The sequence below is a fragment of the Vespa mandarinia genome, chromosome 2 (assembly GCF_050613455.1).
Source record: "Vespa mandarinia isolate Hongniang chromosome 2, ASM5061345v1, whole genome shotgun sequence".
NCBI lineage: Eukaryota > Metazoa > Arthropoda > Insecta > Hymenoptera > Vespidae > Vespa > Vespa mandarinia.
In genome coordinates this window covers 16,253,831-16,270,000 of record NC_140811.1, presented here as the reverse complement: position 1 = coordinate 16,270,000, position 16,170 = coordinate 16,253,831, and the positions used below count along the sequence as shown (strand labels likewise).

The window sequence follows — 16,170 nt, the reverse complement described above, 5'->3', positions numbered from 1 at the left end:
ATCTAATTTGATTTGGATCTTTCGAAATGTTAATACTAATATAAATTGTGAGCGTTGTAAGAATTGGCCGGTGTTAATCAAGACACGCGGTAGTTTGACGAGAGGAAAGAAATAATAATTAAAGAAAAAATAAATAAATAAATAAATAAATAAAAATAAAAAGTATGGAAGAAAAAGATAAAGAAATTTAATCTGTACTCTATGCTACGAGATATAAATTTAGATAAGTGGGACGGAAAAAGGCAAACGCATTATATCGGAAAGAAACAACCAATTAACCAACCAACCAAACAAACAAACAAACAGACAAACGAACAAACAAACAAACAAACAAACAAACAAACAAAGAGAAAAGAATATAAACAAAAATCTTGTGTAACTTGTATATTAGTGTATAGAATGTAGAGACGCGATATATGAAATAGCCATGAACAAAAAAAAAAAAGAAAAGAAAAGAAAGAATAAAATAAAATCATTTTCGACAATGTTTTTTACAACAGGCAGAAACAGTGCGAGTAGTAGACGTGTCACTATATTACCGTTTAAGTAACGACAGAAAAATAATAAACACACACGTAATAATCACAAGAGAGATAGAAAGAGAGAGAACGAGAGCGAGTGTGAGAAAGAGAGAGGGAGTGTATACTAAGTATGTACGTTGTGCGTGAGAGAGAGAGAGAGAGAGAGAGAGAGAGAGACATTTTTCGAAAAAAAAACAAAAGAAAAACAAAAAAGAGAAAAAAGCAGCACACAAATGAATGATAGCGTTGGAACATGAAAGAATTGCACTATGATTTTGGCACCACGAACAAAAAAAAAAGAGGAAATGATTCAATTTTTCATCTCTGATACATCCCCTCATACGAAATAGATAGATTCTCGTCCGTTTCTTTTCATTATTATTATTATTATTATTATTATTATTATTATTATTATTATTATTATTATTATTATTATTATTATTATTATTATTATTATTATTATTATTATTATTATTATTATTATTATTATTATTATTATTATTATTATTATTATTATTATTATTATTATTATTATTATTATTATTATTATTATTATTATTATTATTATTATTTTTATTATTATTATTATTATTATTATTATTATTATTATTATTATTATTATTCATTGTTTTCATTTTTTTTTAACATCGTCATTTCTGCTTTCAACAAATCGATAATTATTAATAGTCGGCTGTCAATCGTTTGAAAATTAATAGAAAAACAATTCGCCGAAAGTAAGGCGACACAATTAGTCACTGCGAAATGCTTGACCCACCTACCATCTCTCTTTTATATTTATATAATATTATTATTAATGATAATAATAATGATAATAATAATAATAATAATAATAATAATAATAATAATAATAACAATAATAATAATCATTATCGCTTTTACCGTACCGTATGAAGGCAACTATCTCCTGTCATTAAACGAAGCGTTCGTTCGTCTCTTAATTTTGCATTTTCCTTTTCACTTTTTCTTTCTCTTTCAATTTTTTTTATCTATTATATTAAAATAATGAATTTTTCGTATTTATTGTTATCGCGGATCTTTTTGAATCTTATAATTGGTCGTTATTATCGCTATATAGAAATTTATCGAGATTATAATAAATCGAATAAAATGATCGACGCGGATATGATAAATGATAAATGTCAGACAGTTTTATAACATTTTTTTTTTTTTTTTTTTTTTTTTTTGCTAACAATGCACACGTAAGATAAAAACGTTATACGTACATACAAAGATCATTTGTTAAATATACAAATATGTATTCATCATTTATGCATATACGTATATATAACTTGCAAATCTTTTTTTCATCGCGTCTCGATTTGCTAGATCGTCGATCGGTCTATTTCTTTAATTCGTTTCATTTTTATTTTTATTGTGTATTTTTTTTTTGTTTTTCGTTTTCGTTTTGTTTCTTTAATTAATTATCTTCCAATTTCTTTGATTGCCCGGATCTAACGATAATTAAATTGTGAAACGATTGAAAGAATTTTTTTTTTTTTTCAATTTTAGAAAAACACTCCGAATAAAAATTCTTCGTTAAATGATGGGGAATAGATTTCGGACGAATAAGTTAATACAAAAAAGAATGAATAGAGATTAATTTATAAAATTATTATCATTTTTCACAGAGAGAAAGAGAGAGAGAGAGAGAGAGAGAGAGAGAGAGAGAAAGAGAGAGAGAGAGAGAGCGAAAGAAAGAAGAATTATAATTAGAGAAATTTCACGAGTTGTATTAATAATTAGAATCGTTTGAGTGTGTAAAGAGAGAAAAAATAAGAAGAAAAAGGATAGAAAAGGTAGAAAAATGACAGGATAAATAAAAAAAATGAAATGAAATGGTTCGCAGGTCGAAACGCGAATCCGTTTTGTTTATTGAAAAAGAGCTACCGCGTGGGGATATATAAATTAAAAGTAAATAATGTTATTATAAATCAATTATTCGGGCGTTATTTCCTCATTACAACCTGTCCCCTTCCTCACAGTAATCTATCTACTTCAGTATGGTTATAAATAATATTTGTTCGTGCGTGCAGCGAATGAGACATAATTAAATGTGAAAGTAGGATTCTAATGTTATTTCGAGATTAAATCATGGGTACCCCGTTTATCCTCGGATATAATTAATTGTATCGCGCCATTGCTCGCTAATCCTTTTCTCTCTCTCTCTCTCTCTCTCTTTTTTTTTTCTTCTTTTTTATTTTTCTAATTTCACTTGTCATTTTATTTCGTTTCTTTCTTTTTCTTCTCCTTTTTTTATTTTCCTTTTTTATTATTAATTTTATTTTTTTTTGTTTTTTGTTTTTCTTTTTCTATAGACGGCGACAGAAACATACACGACGTACTACGATAATAATACTTTAAAACTTTTATTTATTCTCGTTATATCTGTCACTTTAATTCAATACAAATTGAATACGTTAAATACGTTCTAACGTATATATTTTTTATATTTCCAAAGGGGAGATCGTTATTAAAATTTTTCTTTTTCTCTACCTCTCTCTACCTCTCTTTCTCTCTCTCTCTCTCTCTCTATTTCTCTCTATCTCTCTATCTTTTTCTCTCTCCCTTTTTCTTTTCTTTTCTTTCTTTTTTCTTTTTTTTTTCTTTCTTCTTCTTTTTCCAATATTACAATCTAATATGTTTCACGAGAGAATATTACGAGATAATTTTTTTCTTTTTTTTTTCTTATTGATTTATCACGTTCGTGTTAATAAAGTTTATATGTATTTCATTGGAACGTTAAAATATGATTATTGAATCGTTTCTCAAATAAATACACGCGCTCGTTCAATCTTTTTCACGTATTTTTCTTTACGTTCGTATTAAAAAAAAAAAAAAAAAAAAAAAAAAAAAATGGAAAAAGAAAAAAAGAAAAGAAAAGAAAAAGACACACTCCCCTTTTCTCCCTTTTTCAAAATGACATCATGTTGACAATTTGTTTTGAGCACTTGAAGTAGCACTTTTTAACTTTATAAGTAGTAGGCATACTCTCACTCGTCAGATACACACGTCACACACACACATACACACACACACACACGCGAAAGAATATACTCGACACTTAAATACGACACACTTAAGGGAAAAAATGATAATGGATTAATGGTATTCTAAATGTATCATATATATGATGGCTGTACAAATGTAACATTTTTTTCCATTATGTATGAAGACGATGAAACAAAAGAGGAAAAAAAAAAAGAAAAAAGAAAGAAAAGAGAAAGAGAAAGGAAAAGATTTGATGCAAAAAAAGAAAAAGAAAAGGAAGTATAATTGAACAAGAAAAAGAGAAAAACAGAAAAAAAAGAAGAAGAGAAGAAAGAAAACACACGTGTGTGCGACGATCGATATTAGGTCGACATTAGAAAATCGGCGTTATTATCGATCCATTAATTCACCCGCGTGAGTGATTTACCAATAAACTATTACTACTTTTAATTATTATGAAATACAATTTCTGTAATAACATTATGATATAAAACCATACATTGAATGGCACGTGTTTGTCATTTTAATATTTCTATTTCCTTTAATGCACCATTAATTTTGTTTCCTTCAGTTAACCCAATTACAGGATTATACAAATTGGTGATGGGATATAAAAATCATTAGGACGAGCAAATTATTATTATTTTTTTTTCTTTTTTTTATTTTGTTGTAATCAATAAATTTTATTTCATTATCGTTCACAAATGATAATTGTCTTTACTTATAATTAAGAACCATGAGAGAGAGAGATAGCATTCATGGTGAATTTCAGGAAATTACAGACTGCGAAGAAAATACAGTGCGAATATGGATTATCATCAAAAACAATTTTTTAAAAGTATGAAACTTTTTTTAGCTTCGAACGTCGATTTCTTTTTAATTGGACAACGATGTTTATATACATACATAATCATGCATATATATATACGTGTATGTATATCTGTATATATATATATATATATATATATATATATATGTGTATATATATATGTATATATATATTTGTGTGTATATATATATATATTTATATATACATTTCTATTCATTCGCTTTCTTCTTTAGAACGTTCCCGGTCGGAGCGTCTTGATTTCTTCTTACGTCTACTCGGACTTCGCGATCGCGATTTGTGTCTACGAGATCGTGACCTTGAACGATGCCTATGCCTAATGAAAAAAGGTAAAAGATAGATTGAAAGATTTCTTTGGAGAAAATTTTGAAACGTAATCGTGTTTGTACGATCGTTTCACGTTCGTCGTCCTACCTCTCTTTATGTCGATATTGCGATCGTGATCTATCGCGATCTCTTTCTTCGTCTCGTGCTACGGAGTCTCTTTCTCGATCACGATCTCTGATCATTGAATCTTTTTCCCTTTCACGATCACGCTCCCTTTCTTTTTCCCTTTCTCTCTCCCTACCCATCGAATCCAAATCTCTTTCACGTTCCCTATCTCGATCTCTATCCCTCTCACGTTCTCGAATATCTCGTTGATCTCTAGGTGGCATCAAAGGTGGTATAGATATCGGTGGTACCATTGTGGGTATCGTTTTAGGGCCCATATCTTTCTCTTCTTCGCCTTCTGTCATTGGAATGGCTAAATTTGTTGGTTGCCAAGTCTATCGAAGGAAAAATATTAAAATTATAATTGTATTATAAGAGATAAAATGAATAGATTGTATTGTGTATACTTTTAATGTGTCTACTTACTGGATCGTTACCCCATTGATTATCTTGAGTAGGTTCATAACTTTGATAATACGGATCAGTTTCAGGCATATAGAATGGAGCTGGCTCTCCGGGATATCCAGGAGGTGGCATATCGAAGGGTGGAGGTAATCCTGCTCCTGGCGGTGGTACGCTCATATCTGGGAAACCTGGTTTTCTAGAATATTCTCTTCTGTCTGCTGTCATAACTTGTATTACGTTTCCTTTAGGCGGTGATTTATCAAGATTCCGTCTAGAAGCTAATCCTGAACTTCCGATGACATCTATAGTGCCAGCCATTTTTCTACCTGGCGGTGGTCCAGCTCGTTTTGGTCCCATGATACCAGAGTATTTACTATTATCATTAGTAATTGCTACTTGTGGTACTCGCATACCACTTGGATTACTTCCACCGCCTCCCGCATTTAATATCAAACCTACTCCAGATTCACTTCTCATTTTTTTCTGTCGTTCACAATAAGCTCTCCAAGTTTCTTCATTGAAACCATAATTGAAATAGTCTGTTATATCTGCACCAGGCTGTCTCCATGGTTTATCTTCTAATTGATCTAAATTAAATTCATGAGCTGGCATTCCATTGATAACACCAATTGTTTCAAATTCGTCTATACTAAATTTTCCTGGTTGCTTATTCAGTTTATCAGGTACCCCTGATGCGGTCGTAAGTAGGCCACCTCTCTTAATATTTAAACTACCATATGCCGGTGTCGATTTAATATCCCCAATAACTACATGAACGTCGTCGTCAGAATCAGAATCACTTGCAGCTTCTCCATCCTCTTGACTGGAAGCCTCTCTTGTACCATTTTTACTAACATCAGGATCATTTTCATCTTGCATATTATTCAATGAACATTCTTCTCTAGGTGAACCTGCATTTTCTGATATCTAAGCAAAAATTAAGCAAATGCTAGTTAAAGTTAAATAAAAAAAAAAAAAAAAAGAACACGTACATCGATTATTTATGCTAAGATTTATTCAAATATCGTTTTGAAGTAATACGCCGGGAATAATAGGTTATAAACGACGCACCTCGGCTAATCTTTCTGGAACGTTATCATTTTTCTTTTCTTCCAAAATTTGTGATGCTTCTTGAGAATTAATAGGTATTGAATCATTTTGTTGATTTTCAATTTGAACATTTGTCGGCGATAATTCTTTTCCATCCGTTGAATCTCCGTATAACCACTGTTCCTCACTTTCGTCCGCCATTTTTCCTCACTTTTCTTGACAACCAACAATATAATCCAGTTCTAGATACTTGTGTTGGTCAAACACTCTACGTTACCTACCGAGTAATTAAAGATTTCATTTGAACGTTGTATCTACGTTCAACCTTTTTATATTTACTGAACAATAAAACCTACTCTTCGCCAATTTAATGAAACATTAAATAAAACGAAATATTTTTGTTGAAAATTCAGACTTTATGATAACGTAACGAATGCGATGTTGCCAGATCATGCATATCATTTTGAACACGAATAATATAAAATTTGATTGTCTGAATAATTCGATTTGAAGAATTTTCTTATGTTACAAAAATTTCGCGGAATTTTCTTTGGAAGTTAAATTATTATATTAATTAAAATTAAATATCAACACTTAATAGTATTTGTGATAGATAGAATTGTCATAATTTATATTTTCATTATGGTTTTCAAATTAAAATTAATATTATATAATAATCTCTATGTATATTAAGAATCAGTATTGATACATAATATTGTATAAAATTGCTAAGAGAAAATTATTATAAAATACCGGTTTGTTGCATTTATATATTTTAATAATTTTAAATTATATTATGATGGCTTAACGTGACTTAATAATATAACTTTTTATTATGTACAAAGGAAAAATGATATTAATACTTGATATATTCTATGATCTATGTAACGCGTACCTTTTACATCTTCATGCTTTCACGACCATAAACGTATAGAATGTTTTGTTTACATGGGGCGATCACAGCGCTTAGACGGAAGTGTATACAACTAAAACGTCTTATAATAACTCTTTCCTTTGATTTGACACGAATAATAACTAATCTATATAATATATATTGTGTATATACATATATATATATGTATATATATATATATTTGAAATAATTAATAGTTTCTCCTTTTAATTTTGTCGTCAGTGTCGATAATACAATCAATTATTTGTCAATTCAATTTATCAATTGAATGTGACGTAGAAGTTCCACAGGTAAACGTCAGGTAGCGTAGCAGTCATATTCTAAATAAGTATTGTGATTTAAAGTTGTATTATGTCATAAAATTTTAGTTAAGTCGTAATTAATAAATGTCCGTGTATATTTGACATAGCGATTCGATTGGGATTTTAAATTAATATTTTTTCTGTTTTTTTTCCATACCAACAATGCAAATTTCTCGTATCAACAAACTAGAATTGTTTTCCGTAATTTTTCGAGGTTATGGAACTCACAGGTTGGAATGTGACAAACAATAGTTTTATCGTTAAGAGTAATATTTTTGAATGGAAAAAAATTTTCTTTGTAGATCACACAAATACTACGAGATATTAGAAGTTTCACCAGATTGCTCGCAAAAAGAAATAAGAAGATCCTTTATTGCGTTATCGAAAAAAGTATATTATTTCTTTCTTTTGGTAAAAAAAAAATGACATGTCAAATATATTTCAGAATGAATATTTAGTGAAATGAATGTGTTATAAGAGAGTTGATACAGTTGTTTTCTTTAGTTTCATCCTGATATCATGGGAAAAGAGGGACATGATAAATTTGTAGCGTTGCAAGAAGCTTACAATGTTCTCAGCAAGGAACATACAAGAAAACAATATGATATGAGTTTAAAATATAATACTTATTCTTCATTTTATCCTGACTATAATCCAAAAGCAGACCATTATCATGTTTACAGATCGTACGTCTATCGATAAAAAAAGCTGTAATATTGTATTGTTTTAATTTTTAGAAAAAATACTTCATATTTGTCCGTCCACTTATTTATTAGACGTAGAGAATGGGAAGAGCATATGGCAAGAGGAAATTGGCAACCAAATTACAATAATAAAGAACAAAAAAATATAAATTCTGAGTTATTAATTTATACTATATTTGGGATATTTTTAATAATTTTTCAATTGATAATTGTACAACAAGGATTACTTAGTAGAATTGATCTAATGCAAATAAAATATCAAAAAGAATATAACGCAATACGACAAAAGGTGAAAAATCTTACGTTTGAAGAGCAGATGGATCTTGTGAAAGAAAAAATGAGGATATACGAGGAAGAAGTGAATAGAAGAAAATTTGATGGTGAATATAAACTTTTGAAAAGTTCATTATATACAGGATGAAACATATAATTTGATTATTATTATTTATTTAAAATTATTCAATATCCCTTAAAAGTATTCTATTTCATAGTGCACATATCATATTTATATTAATTAAGAATTTAAAATATTAAAAATTAAAATTAACAACTGATATAAAATGTGTTACAGTTACCTTGCGAACATTTTTTGTAAGAAAAATAATGAGAAAAGATAATATAAAACTATCAATTATTGATTAATCATATTATTTGATTCATTCTGCTTGTTTTATATATATATATATATAATATAATTTGTACAATTAATATTTGTTTCAGATAAGAAGTAAATATATTATTTTAGAAAGAGTCATTACAATAGTTGATCGTACAAATATTATTATATAGTTTAAAGAATACATTCGTATTGTTTAACTTGTGATACTATATATAAATTATAATGCAAGATATCTGATATATGTAGTATACATAGCAAAATTCATGAATACACAAAAGTGTTTATGAACTAATGAGTCTATAAATGTATATTTACACGTAATGAATCATAGATAAGGAAGAAAAAGTAAGCATCTTTTAAAGAAAATTTATTTTTTTAAGATAATCATTTTGTCGTATATAAATAAACATATACAACTAATAATGAAAAGTATTTTTGTCATTAAATGAAAATAGAAGAAATGATAATTCATAGATTTTTAATATATATCAATTATGATTTCGTTATTGTACAGATTAAAATGCATAATAAATATGAAAATATTTTATATAATTTAATTCAACGTTCGCCAAAAAAACAAATTTTCTTTTTTACAATAAGAATTATTATACAATTATTTGATAAAAATCATATTAAATTGATATTTATAATTTTCGTTTGAATTTAAAATATTCAAAGACGCATCTTTTTCTCTCTTTCTCTCTCTTTCTCTCAACTGTTGCTTTCTTTTTTCTCTTACTTAATATTACATTAATTATTCTTTTCATAATCTTTGATTGCAAACGATTATTTTATAATCTTTTGATATATGAGTTAGCAGCCATATGTGGAGGAGCAGGTGTAAAAATAGGTTTACCATTTTCGTCAACGTAATCAGAATATTTCACTTGATATATTATTTCAAAACCAAGTCGTTCGCATAATTTTCCAGAGAACATGGATGTACAATCAACACGTATTGCTTGAAAATTGTGTTCCTTAGCGATCTCTCTGAAAAAGGAAAAGAAAAAAATAAGAAGAAATAAATAAAATTTATATTCGATAGTAGTAAAAGGAAAAAAAAAAATTATCGAGAGATTTCTATATGTCTAATTTGTTTTTAATTAATTAATTTATTTTCTTATTAATTATATACTCACATTGTTTTTTCAATAAGTGCTTTGGCAATACCTTTGCCTCTCCAATTAGTATCAACAGAGATTATTCTTATTTCTAATATATTTTGATCTTGAAATTTCCCAACATTCACTCTCTTATCCATATAATGCAAAAACCTTAATATCTTTCTGAATTTAAGATTTTCACAGTTTTCTATATAATCTGGTTCGTCTTCCTCGCATGGCTCTAATTTTCCTGTAAAAAATAAAACGTATCGTTATTTTTTCTTTTTTTTTTTTTTTCCTTTTTTCTAGCAATTCATAGATAACTATATCGTTTATTTCTTTGTTACAGTCTTTTGTTACACTTATGTGTGCGTGTGTGTTATATGATAAATATGATACTATTATCTTCTTTATGATATATGTGCACAATATACATGAATAATAAATAATAAATAAATAATATATTCATAAACGTAGGATCTTCTAAAAAACATTGATAAAACAAAAAGAAACGATAAGGAAGATCATTTTTAATAATAGTAAATGTTTGACGCATGCCTTTTGAGTGACATTCTGTATATAAATGTACACATAAACACATTACAAAGTAGATAATAACATTAGATTTTGATGCAATGTATTTGTCAGAGTTACTTTCAATAATTAACTTTATCCTCTTAGAGTTTACATTGTAAGAGCTATTACATTAACGGACATAAAGAAATACAATAGGTTGAATATAAGACAACGGTTTAAGAGATCCCTTCTCTATGATAAAGTGTATCATTATTCATAGTACCTCCGCTGTGTCATTGAAATACATTTTCTTCTTTTTCCTTTTTTTTTCTCTCTCTCTCTCTCTCTCTCTCTCTCTCTCTCTCTCTCTCTTTTATTCTCTCTACTATTATCGATACTCATTTAAATATTTATAAATTATGAAGTATTTTTCGATAAGTAACATTCGTAGTTTATTATGCATATGTGCATAAGTATATATATTTATGTATGTGTCTATCTGTATTTGTGTGTGTGTGTGTGTGTATGTGTATATATATTCATGTGTGTAAACGACTATTATTCGTGCATCAAGATAAGAGCGATCGTTAATTAGTCATCGAGTCTTGAACACGCTAATCTATACTAAAAAACAAATGCATATTGATCTCAAAAATGGTGAGGAACGTTTAGCGCTGATGCTTAACTGTATTAGAATCTCATTGTATTAGAAATGGACGGTAATCATTATTTCCAATGCCGTACATCTCATGTCATTATCTTCGACGTTTGTGACGTTGAAGATTCTAATCGTGTATTAGAATGATTTGCTAATCGGTCTGCTATTGAATGTATATGGGAATTAACTTTGAATAACATGTGTATAGTGACATATTATGGGATCCTATCTTGATTATATTATATTCGTTATTTTTCATTTTTTTTTTTTTCTTTTTTTTTTTTTGTTTTCATTTTTTTCATTTCTTTTTTTTCGTTTAATTATACAATTTTATTAATTATATTCTATCGAAGATAATTGTATAGAACAATTTTCCACTCAATATATGTCATTGAATACATGTAAAAATTAACTTTGTACGACATATTAATACGATCATTATATATTTTTATATAATATATATGTATATTTTTTTTTTCTTATTTTTTAAAATTTATTGTTTAGATTCATTCCTATATTTTTATTAATTCGTTATGTCTTATTGAAAATTTTAATTTTATATAAGAATAATTTGTTAATCATAATTTATTAATAATAATTATGTTATTTTAATGTATGTAATAATTAACTTTTAACATTATATTATATTATCTAATATATGTATATGTATTCATTATATTTTATTTATTTTTTGCTCCTTTGAATGTTAAATTTTTAGGATGTATTGGATATCAATAAAAAAAAAAGAATGAAAAAAAAAGAAAAAAATAATTATTAGAGCTATTAAAATTGTTACAAAAAGAGAAAGAGAGAGATAAGGAAGAATTTATAAGAAATAATAATTATTCTAACAATTGGGTAATGATATTTTTAATAAAAATATTAGAAAAAAAACAATGCTTAAAATTTCTTTCTAAATTAAATATAACCTTTTTCTTCGCTTGTGAATTTTATATTTAAAAGATACATTTATATGGACATTTCTAAATGGCTCTCAACATTGTTAAGTTTGGTCATCTTTATGATATATCAAAATGATCTGATATATCGTGAATCAATATATTATTAAACATGTGTAATATATTATATTTTATTTATTGTTTAGACCCATTCCTATTTTCCTATTAGCAAACTAATTTATTTATTATTATATTTAATTATTTATTTATTTATTTATTTTTATAATCGTTTCTGCCTTTACTATTTATTAAATTCAGTCTTGTTAAAAATTTCGCTCGTATATATATATATATAATTATATATAATTATTATTAATAATATATATATATATAATTTTCTAATCGATGTTTCATTTATTATATATATACGAATCAACTTCAAATAACGTATTAAGCGATCTAGCGTATCTTCATTATACTCAATGTGTCATTTAGATTTATTTTTATTTTTTGTACATTAATAAATCAATGTTCCGTTAAAAATTCTACTCGTATATGAGAGAAATAAGGAAAGACACCATGGGCAGTTATAAATTAGAATTGATATTTACATACATTTTATAACACATTATGCACGTTATCTGCTTATATAATCTGAATTGCAGTTTTTTTTTTTTCCTTTTTTGTGTTCATTCAGACTCATTGCTGATTATTTATTAGTAAATTAATATTCTATTAACAATTCGATCTTTATGTCATTGAATATATCGAGAAATAATATTTCAATTGTATAAATTTAGTAACGTGTTATATGATCTGTTTTATCTTAATAATATGTTTTTTAAACGCGTTATTATCTACCGATTGGTTAACACTGTTACATGTTTTCCATAAGACGAAATGTTTTATATATATATATATACATATCTTTATCTCTCTTTCTGTTTCTTATACATTATATATTGCTTCATATATATGTATATATGTGTGTGTGTGTGTGTGTGTGTGTGCCTGTGCGCTCTATGTGTGTGTGTGTGTGTGTGTGTGTGTGTGTGTTATGATGATTCGACGAAGAAGCTAATAAACTCACCATTTAATAAAACGCCAATGATGGCACCGGTTGATGATACAGCCATTAAACTTAGATTGTTTTCAAGGGAAGATTTACTACAATAGTCTTCCAATTCGAGACACGTGCTATTTTCTCCTTCCGGTATAAGAGCGATATTTTGATTAAGAGGTTCATCTCGGAAGAAAAATCTCCTGAGAAATTTCAATACCCTGTGCTTGTCGTCCCTCGTTATAATTTCAATGTGATAATCCATAGCGGCGTTGATCACGGAATCGGCGGAATCCGCCAACTGAAAACAATAATAATAAAGAGATCGTCGCTGTATTCATGCTTTAATTTAATAAAAGATAAACGTTCAATTCCCCGATACGGCTGATAATTTCTTATTTTTTTTTTTTTTTCTTTTTTTTCCAATTCAGTTAAACTCATATATATTGGATCGATTAATAATTATTAATACCGACATAATTTTACAATATTTTATATCTAAATAATAAATTAAATGTAATGTATGATATATTGTTAATATAATATAATACATATATATATATATTGTTTATATATTTAGATATAAATAAAAATACTAAAAATATGATATAATAATGTATAATAATATGATATAATAATATACATGTATTTACTTTTTGCAAAGACTTAAATATAACATATTATTAAAAACATAAAGGAACACGTATTATACATATATGTACATATATAGTATAATCGTATTGAACAATATATTAATATCGGAATGTTCAATACTTTATATTTAAATAAATAACACTAAATAAATTTTCATTGAACATTCCAATACATTATTTATTGGCCAATGCAATACATATACATTGTTATATATCATATGTGCATTTATACAAATGCAATTCTTTCGCAAATAAACGCAAGAGTCATCGTCTTCGTCATCTTTTTAGCTTGTTTTTGTTCGAAGAATCCAATTAGCGTGTTTTCACATGCAACAGTTGATATCGTGAAATTAGCACGATCGTTTTGCTAGCGAGTTCCTCTTTGTTTCTCATTCGACTCGTTATCTCTAGATCGCTCGTTGCCCGGTCAACGGCATGTAGATAAAACTAGATCATCATTGATCTAATTTTTTTCCTTTTTATTAACGATATATCATGGAATTGTAAGCAACATTAAAATGTATTTCATATCGTTTATCATCTTTAAAAAAGGAAAAAAAAAAAGAGAGAAAATCTTGTTTTATCCCTCGTATCCATTCTATCGATCTATATATTTATTTACTTATCTAAATATTTGTTTATTTTTACATTTCTAATTTGGACTATTCTGTTTGATCGTTTAAACTATTAAATGGGCTTGAAAAAAATCACTTTTCAAGAATAACAAATGACAATTTTTGTTCTTTTTGAATTGATGAGGAAACTAACGATTATTATTATGTCATTAATATATATCCTTGAGAGAAGATAATCGCTTAAAAAATAATACATAATTATTGATACTTAATAAAATAGAAAATGGCGTTCATGATTAATTATTAAATACACGATTGACTACTAAATTGTATTCGAGGAGGAAAAAATAGGATGAGATAAATGATTACGTGTTCCGATCGATGCCGTAATATCGATTATCAATAATAATCGTTTACAATAAATAAATTCGTTTGTTAGGAATATTAGATCGAATTTTTTTTGTTTTTTTTTTTTTTGTTTTTTTTCTTAACGAAGATTAGATAGATCAATTGTTATTGCTATATACATTAATTATATATATCTTTATATATACATCGATGTATTCAATAGGAACGATTACCGTCGTCTTACCTTTCTCTTTTATTACTAGTCAAACATTTCATATAAAAGATAGAATGAATAATTCTAAATATAAACGTTTTGTTTTATCACCTTACCGTATATCTCGTCATTTTCTTAGTATCTTTAACAAAATTTGTTTTTCCCTTCTGCTCGATGTTAGTATCTCCAATTCGAGCGGTAGGTGACAACTTGTTCGGCAAAATGGTCTCCATGATCGATGAACTTTTGATTATCTTTATTATCGATCACCGAACAAATCCGTAAACAAACAATAAATTTATTTATATATATGTATATGTATGTGTGTGTGTGTATATATATATATTTGTATATAATGTAATATAATACGTAAATATATTGTATTCACGCGATAACTAATTAACGATAGAATCTATAATCGAAATAAATGATATAAACGAATGGTAGATGTCTTTTTTTTTCCTTGGCTAAATCAACTACTCGATATGCTCGTTGTATTGCGTCTACAACGTCGAGGTGGTAATCTAACACTGCGCTTTGCGATAGGACGTCCTCCGTTCTTATATAGACGCTCGGTAACGAATGGCATACAAGCTGTTCTTACAGGTTCAGGGACAAATACGGAAATATGAATGCAGTTTAGGATAGCCGATCGAGATCCGTGCCAATGTCATTTGCATTATGATATGTAAAGATGTTTATATGGATAAGGTAGATATGTTAGATAAATAGATAGATATATAGATAGGTTATAATGTTCAATGAAAGAATGATAAAATTCTCAATCGATAGGACGAAGATCAGTTTGGAACAATTTTACTTTTTGAAGGAATTTGCGATAAAGTGGGTGCAGTGTATCTGTAAGAAGGTTGTTACGAGGTCAAGGCTGCAATGTCTTAAAGTATTTTCTTTTCTTTCTTTCTGCTTTTTTTTTTCTTTTTTTTTTTCCTGTCAATATATTCTCAAGATTTTAATTTATTTCATTTTAAGTTTATAGGCCATTAGACCCATCTAATTTATATGTATATACATAGAGACATGCATAAACATAAATTCAAATGTACATATATATTTCTAAATATTTATGGTGTTCGTGTAAATGTTAATGTATTTATGTATAAGTACATATATATATATATATATATATATATATATATATATGTATAAGTATATATATATATATATATATGTATAAGTATATATATATATATATATATATGTATAAGTATATATATATATATATATATATATATATGTATAAGTATATATATATATATATACAAATATATATATATATATATATATATATGTATAAGTATATATATATATATACAAATATATA

General features: G+C 26.9%; 3 protein-coding genes across 3 annotated transcripts; 1 reads left to right on the top strand and 2 right to left on the bottom strand.

Moving 5' to 3' along the window:
- Nucleotides 1-4,151: 4,151 nt before the first annotated feature.
- Fip1 (Factor interacting with poly(A) polymerase 1) lies at nt 4,152-7,194 on the bottom strand. The gene is made up of 5 exons (XM_035865508.2): nt 7,160-7,194; nt 6,286-6,541; nt 5,236-6,141; nt 4,792-5,144; nt 4,152-4,693 (listed from the first exon to the last, which is right to left on the bottom strand). Exons 2-5 carry the CDS (start codon nt 6,463-6,465, stop codon nt 4,573-4,575), a joined length of 1,560 nt encoding a protein of 519 aa, XP_035721401.1. The 5' UTR covers nt 6,466-6,541; nt 7,160-7,194; the 3' UTR covers nt 4,152-4,572.
- A 284-nt stretch (nt 7,195-7,478) lies between these two features.
- Nucleotides 7,479-9,194, top strand: LOC118445292 (uncharacterized). The gene is made up of 5 exons (XM_035874524.2): nt 7,479-7,709; nt 7,782-7,869; nt 7,984-8,165; nt 8,256-8,563; nt 8,904-9,194. Exons 1-5 carry the CDS (start codon nt 7,642-7,644, stop codon nt 8,912-8,914), a joined length of 657 nt encoding a protein of 218 aa, XP_035730417.1. The 5' UTR covers nt 7,479-7,641; the 3' UTR covers nt 8,915-9,194.
- Nucleotides 9,195-9,330: 136 nt separating this feature from the next.
- Nucleotides 9,331-15,374, bottom strand: LOC118445309 (arylalkylamine N-acetyltransferase 1). The gene is made up of 4 exons (XM_085664725.1): nt 14,945-15,374; nt 13,069-13,339; nt 9,942-10,155; nt 9,331-9,792 (listed from the first exon to the last, which is right to left on the bottom strand). Exons 1-4 carry the CDS (start codon nt 15,059-15,061, stop codon nt 9,594-9,596), a joined length of 801 nt encoding a protein of 266 aa, XP_085520851.1. The 5' UTR covers nt 15,062-15,374; the 3' UTR covers nt 9,331-9,593.
- Nucleotides 15,375-16,170: the final 796 nt, after the last annotated feature.

Coding starts and splice junctions, on each gene's coding strand:
- Fip1 (XM_035865508.2), bottom strand. CDS start 6,465: ATGGCGGACGAAAGTGAGGAACAGTGGTTATACGGAGATTCAACGGAT. Junction 5,145..5,235: donor ATCAATGGGGTAACGATCCA/GTAAGTAGACAC, acceptor TTCCTTCGATAG/ACTTGGCAACCAACAAATTT. Junction 4,694..4,791: donor CAATATCGACATAAAGAGAG/GTAGGACGACGA, acceptor TTTTTTCATTAG/GCATAGGCATCGTTCAAGGT.
- LOC118445292 (XM_035874524.2), top strand. CDS start 7,642: ATGCAAATTTCTCGTATCAACAAACTAGAATTGTTTTCCGTAATTTTT. Junction 7,870..7,983: donor TTATTGCGTTATCGAAAAAA/GTATATTATTTC, acceptor TGTTTTCTTTAG/TTTCATCCTGATATCATGGG. Junction 8,166..8,255: donor CATTATCATGTTTACAGATC/GTACGTCTATCG, acceptor CTTATTTATTAG/ACGTAGAGAATGGGAAGAGC.
- LOC118445309 (XM_085664725.1), bottom strand. CDS start 15,061: ATGGAGACCATTTTGCCGAACAAGTTGTCACCTACCGCTCGAATTGGA. Junction 13,340..14,944: donor AGAAAATGACGAGATATACG/GTAAGGTGATAA, acceptor TATTGTTTTCAG/TTGGCGGATTCCGCCGATTC. Junction 9,793..9,941: donor GCACTTATTGAAAAAACAAT/GTGAGTATATAA, acceptor TTCCTTTTTCAG/AGAGATCGCTAAGGAACACA.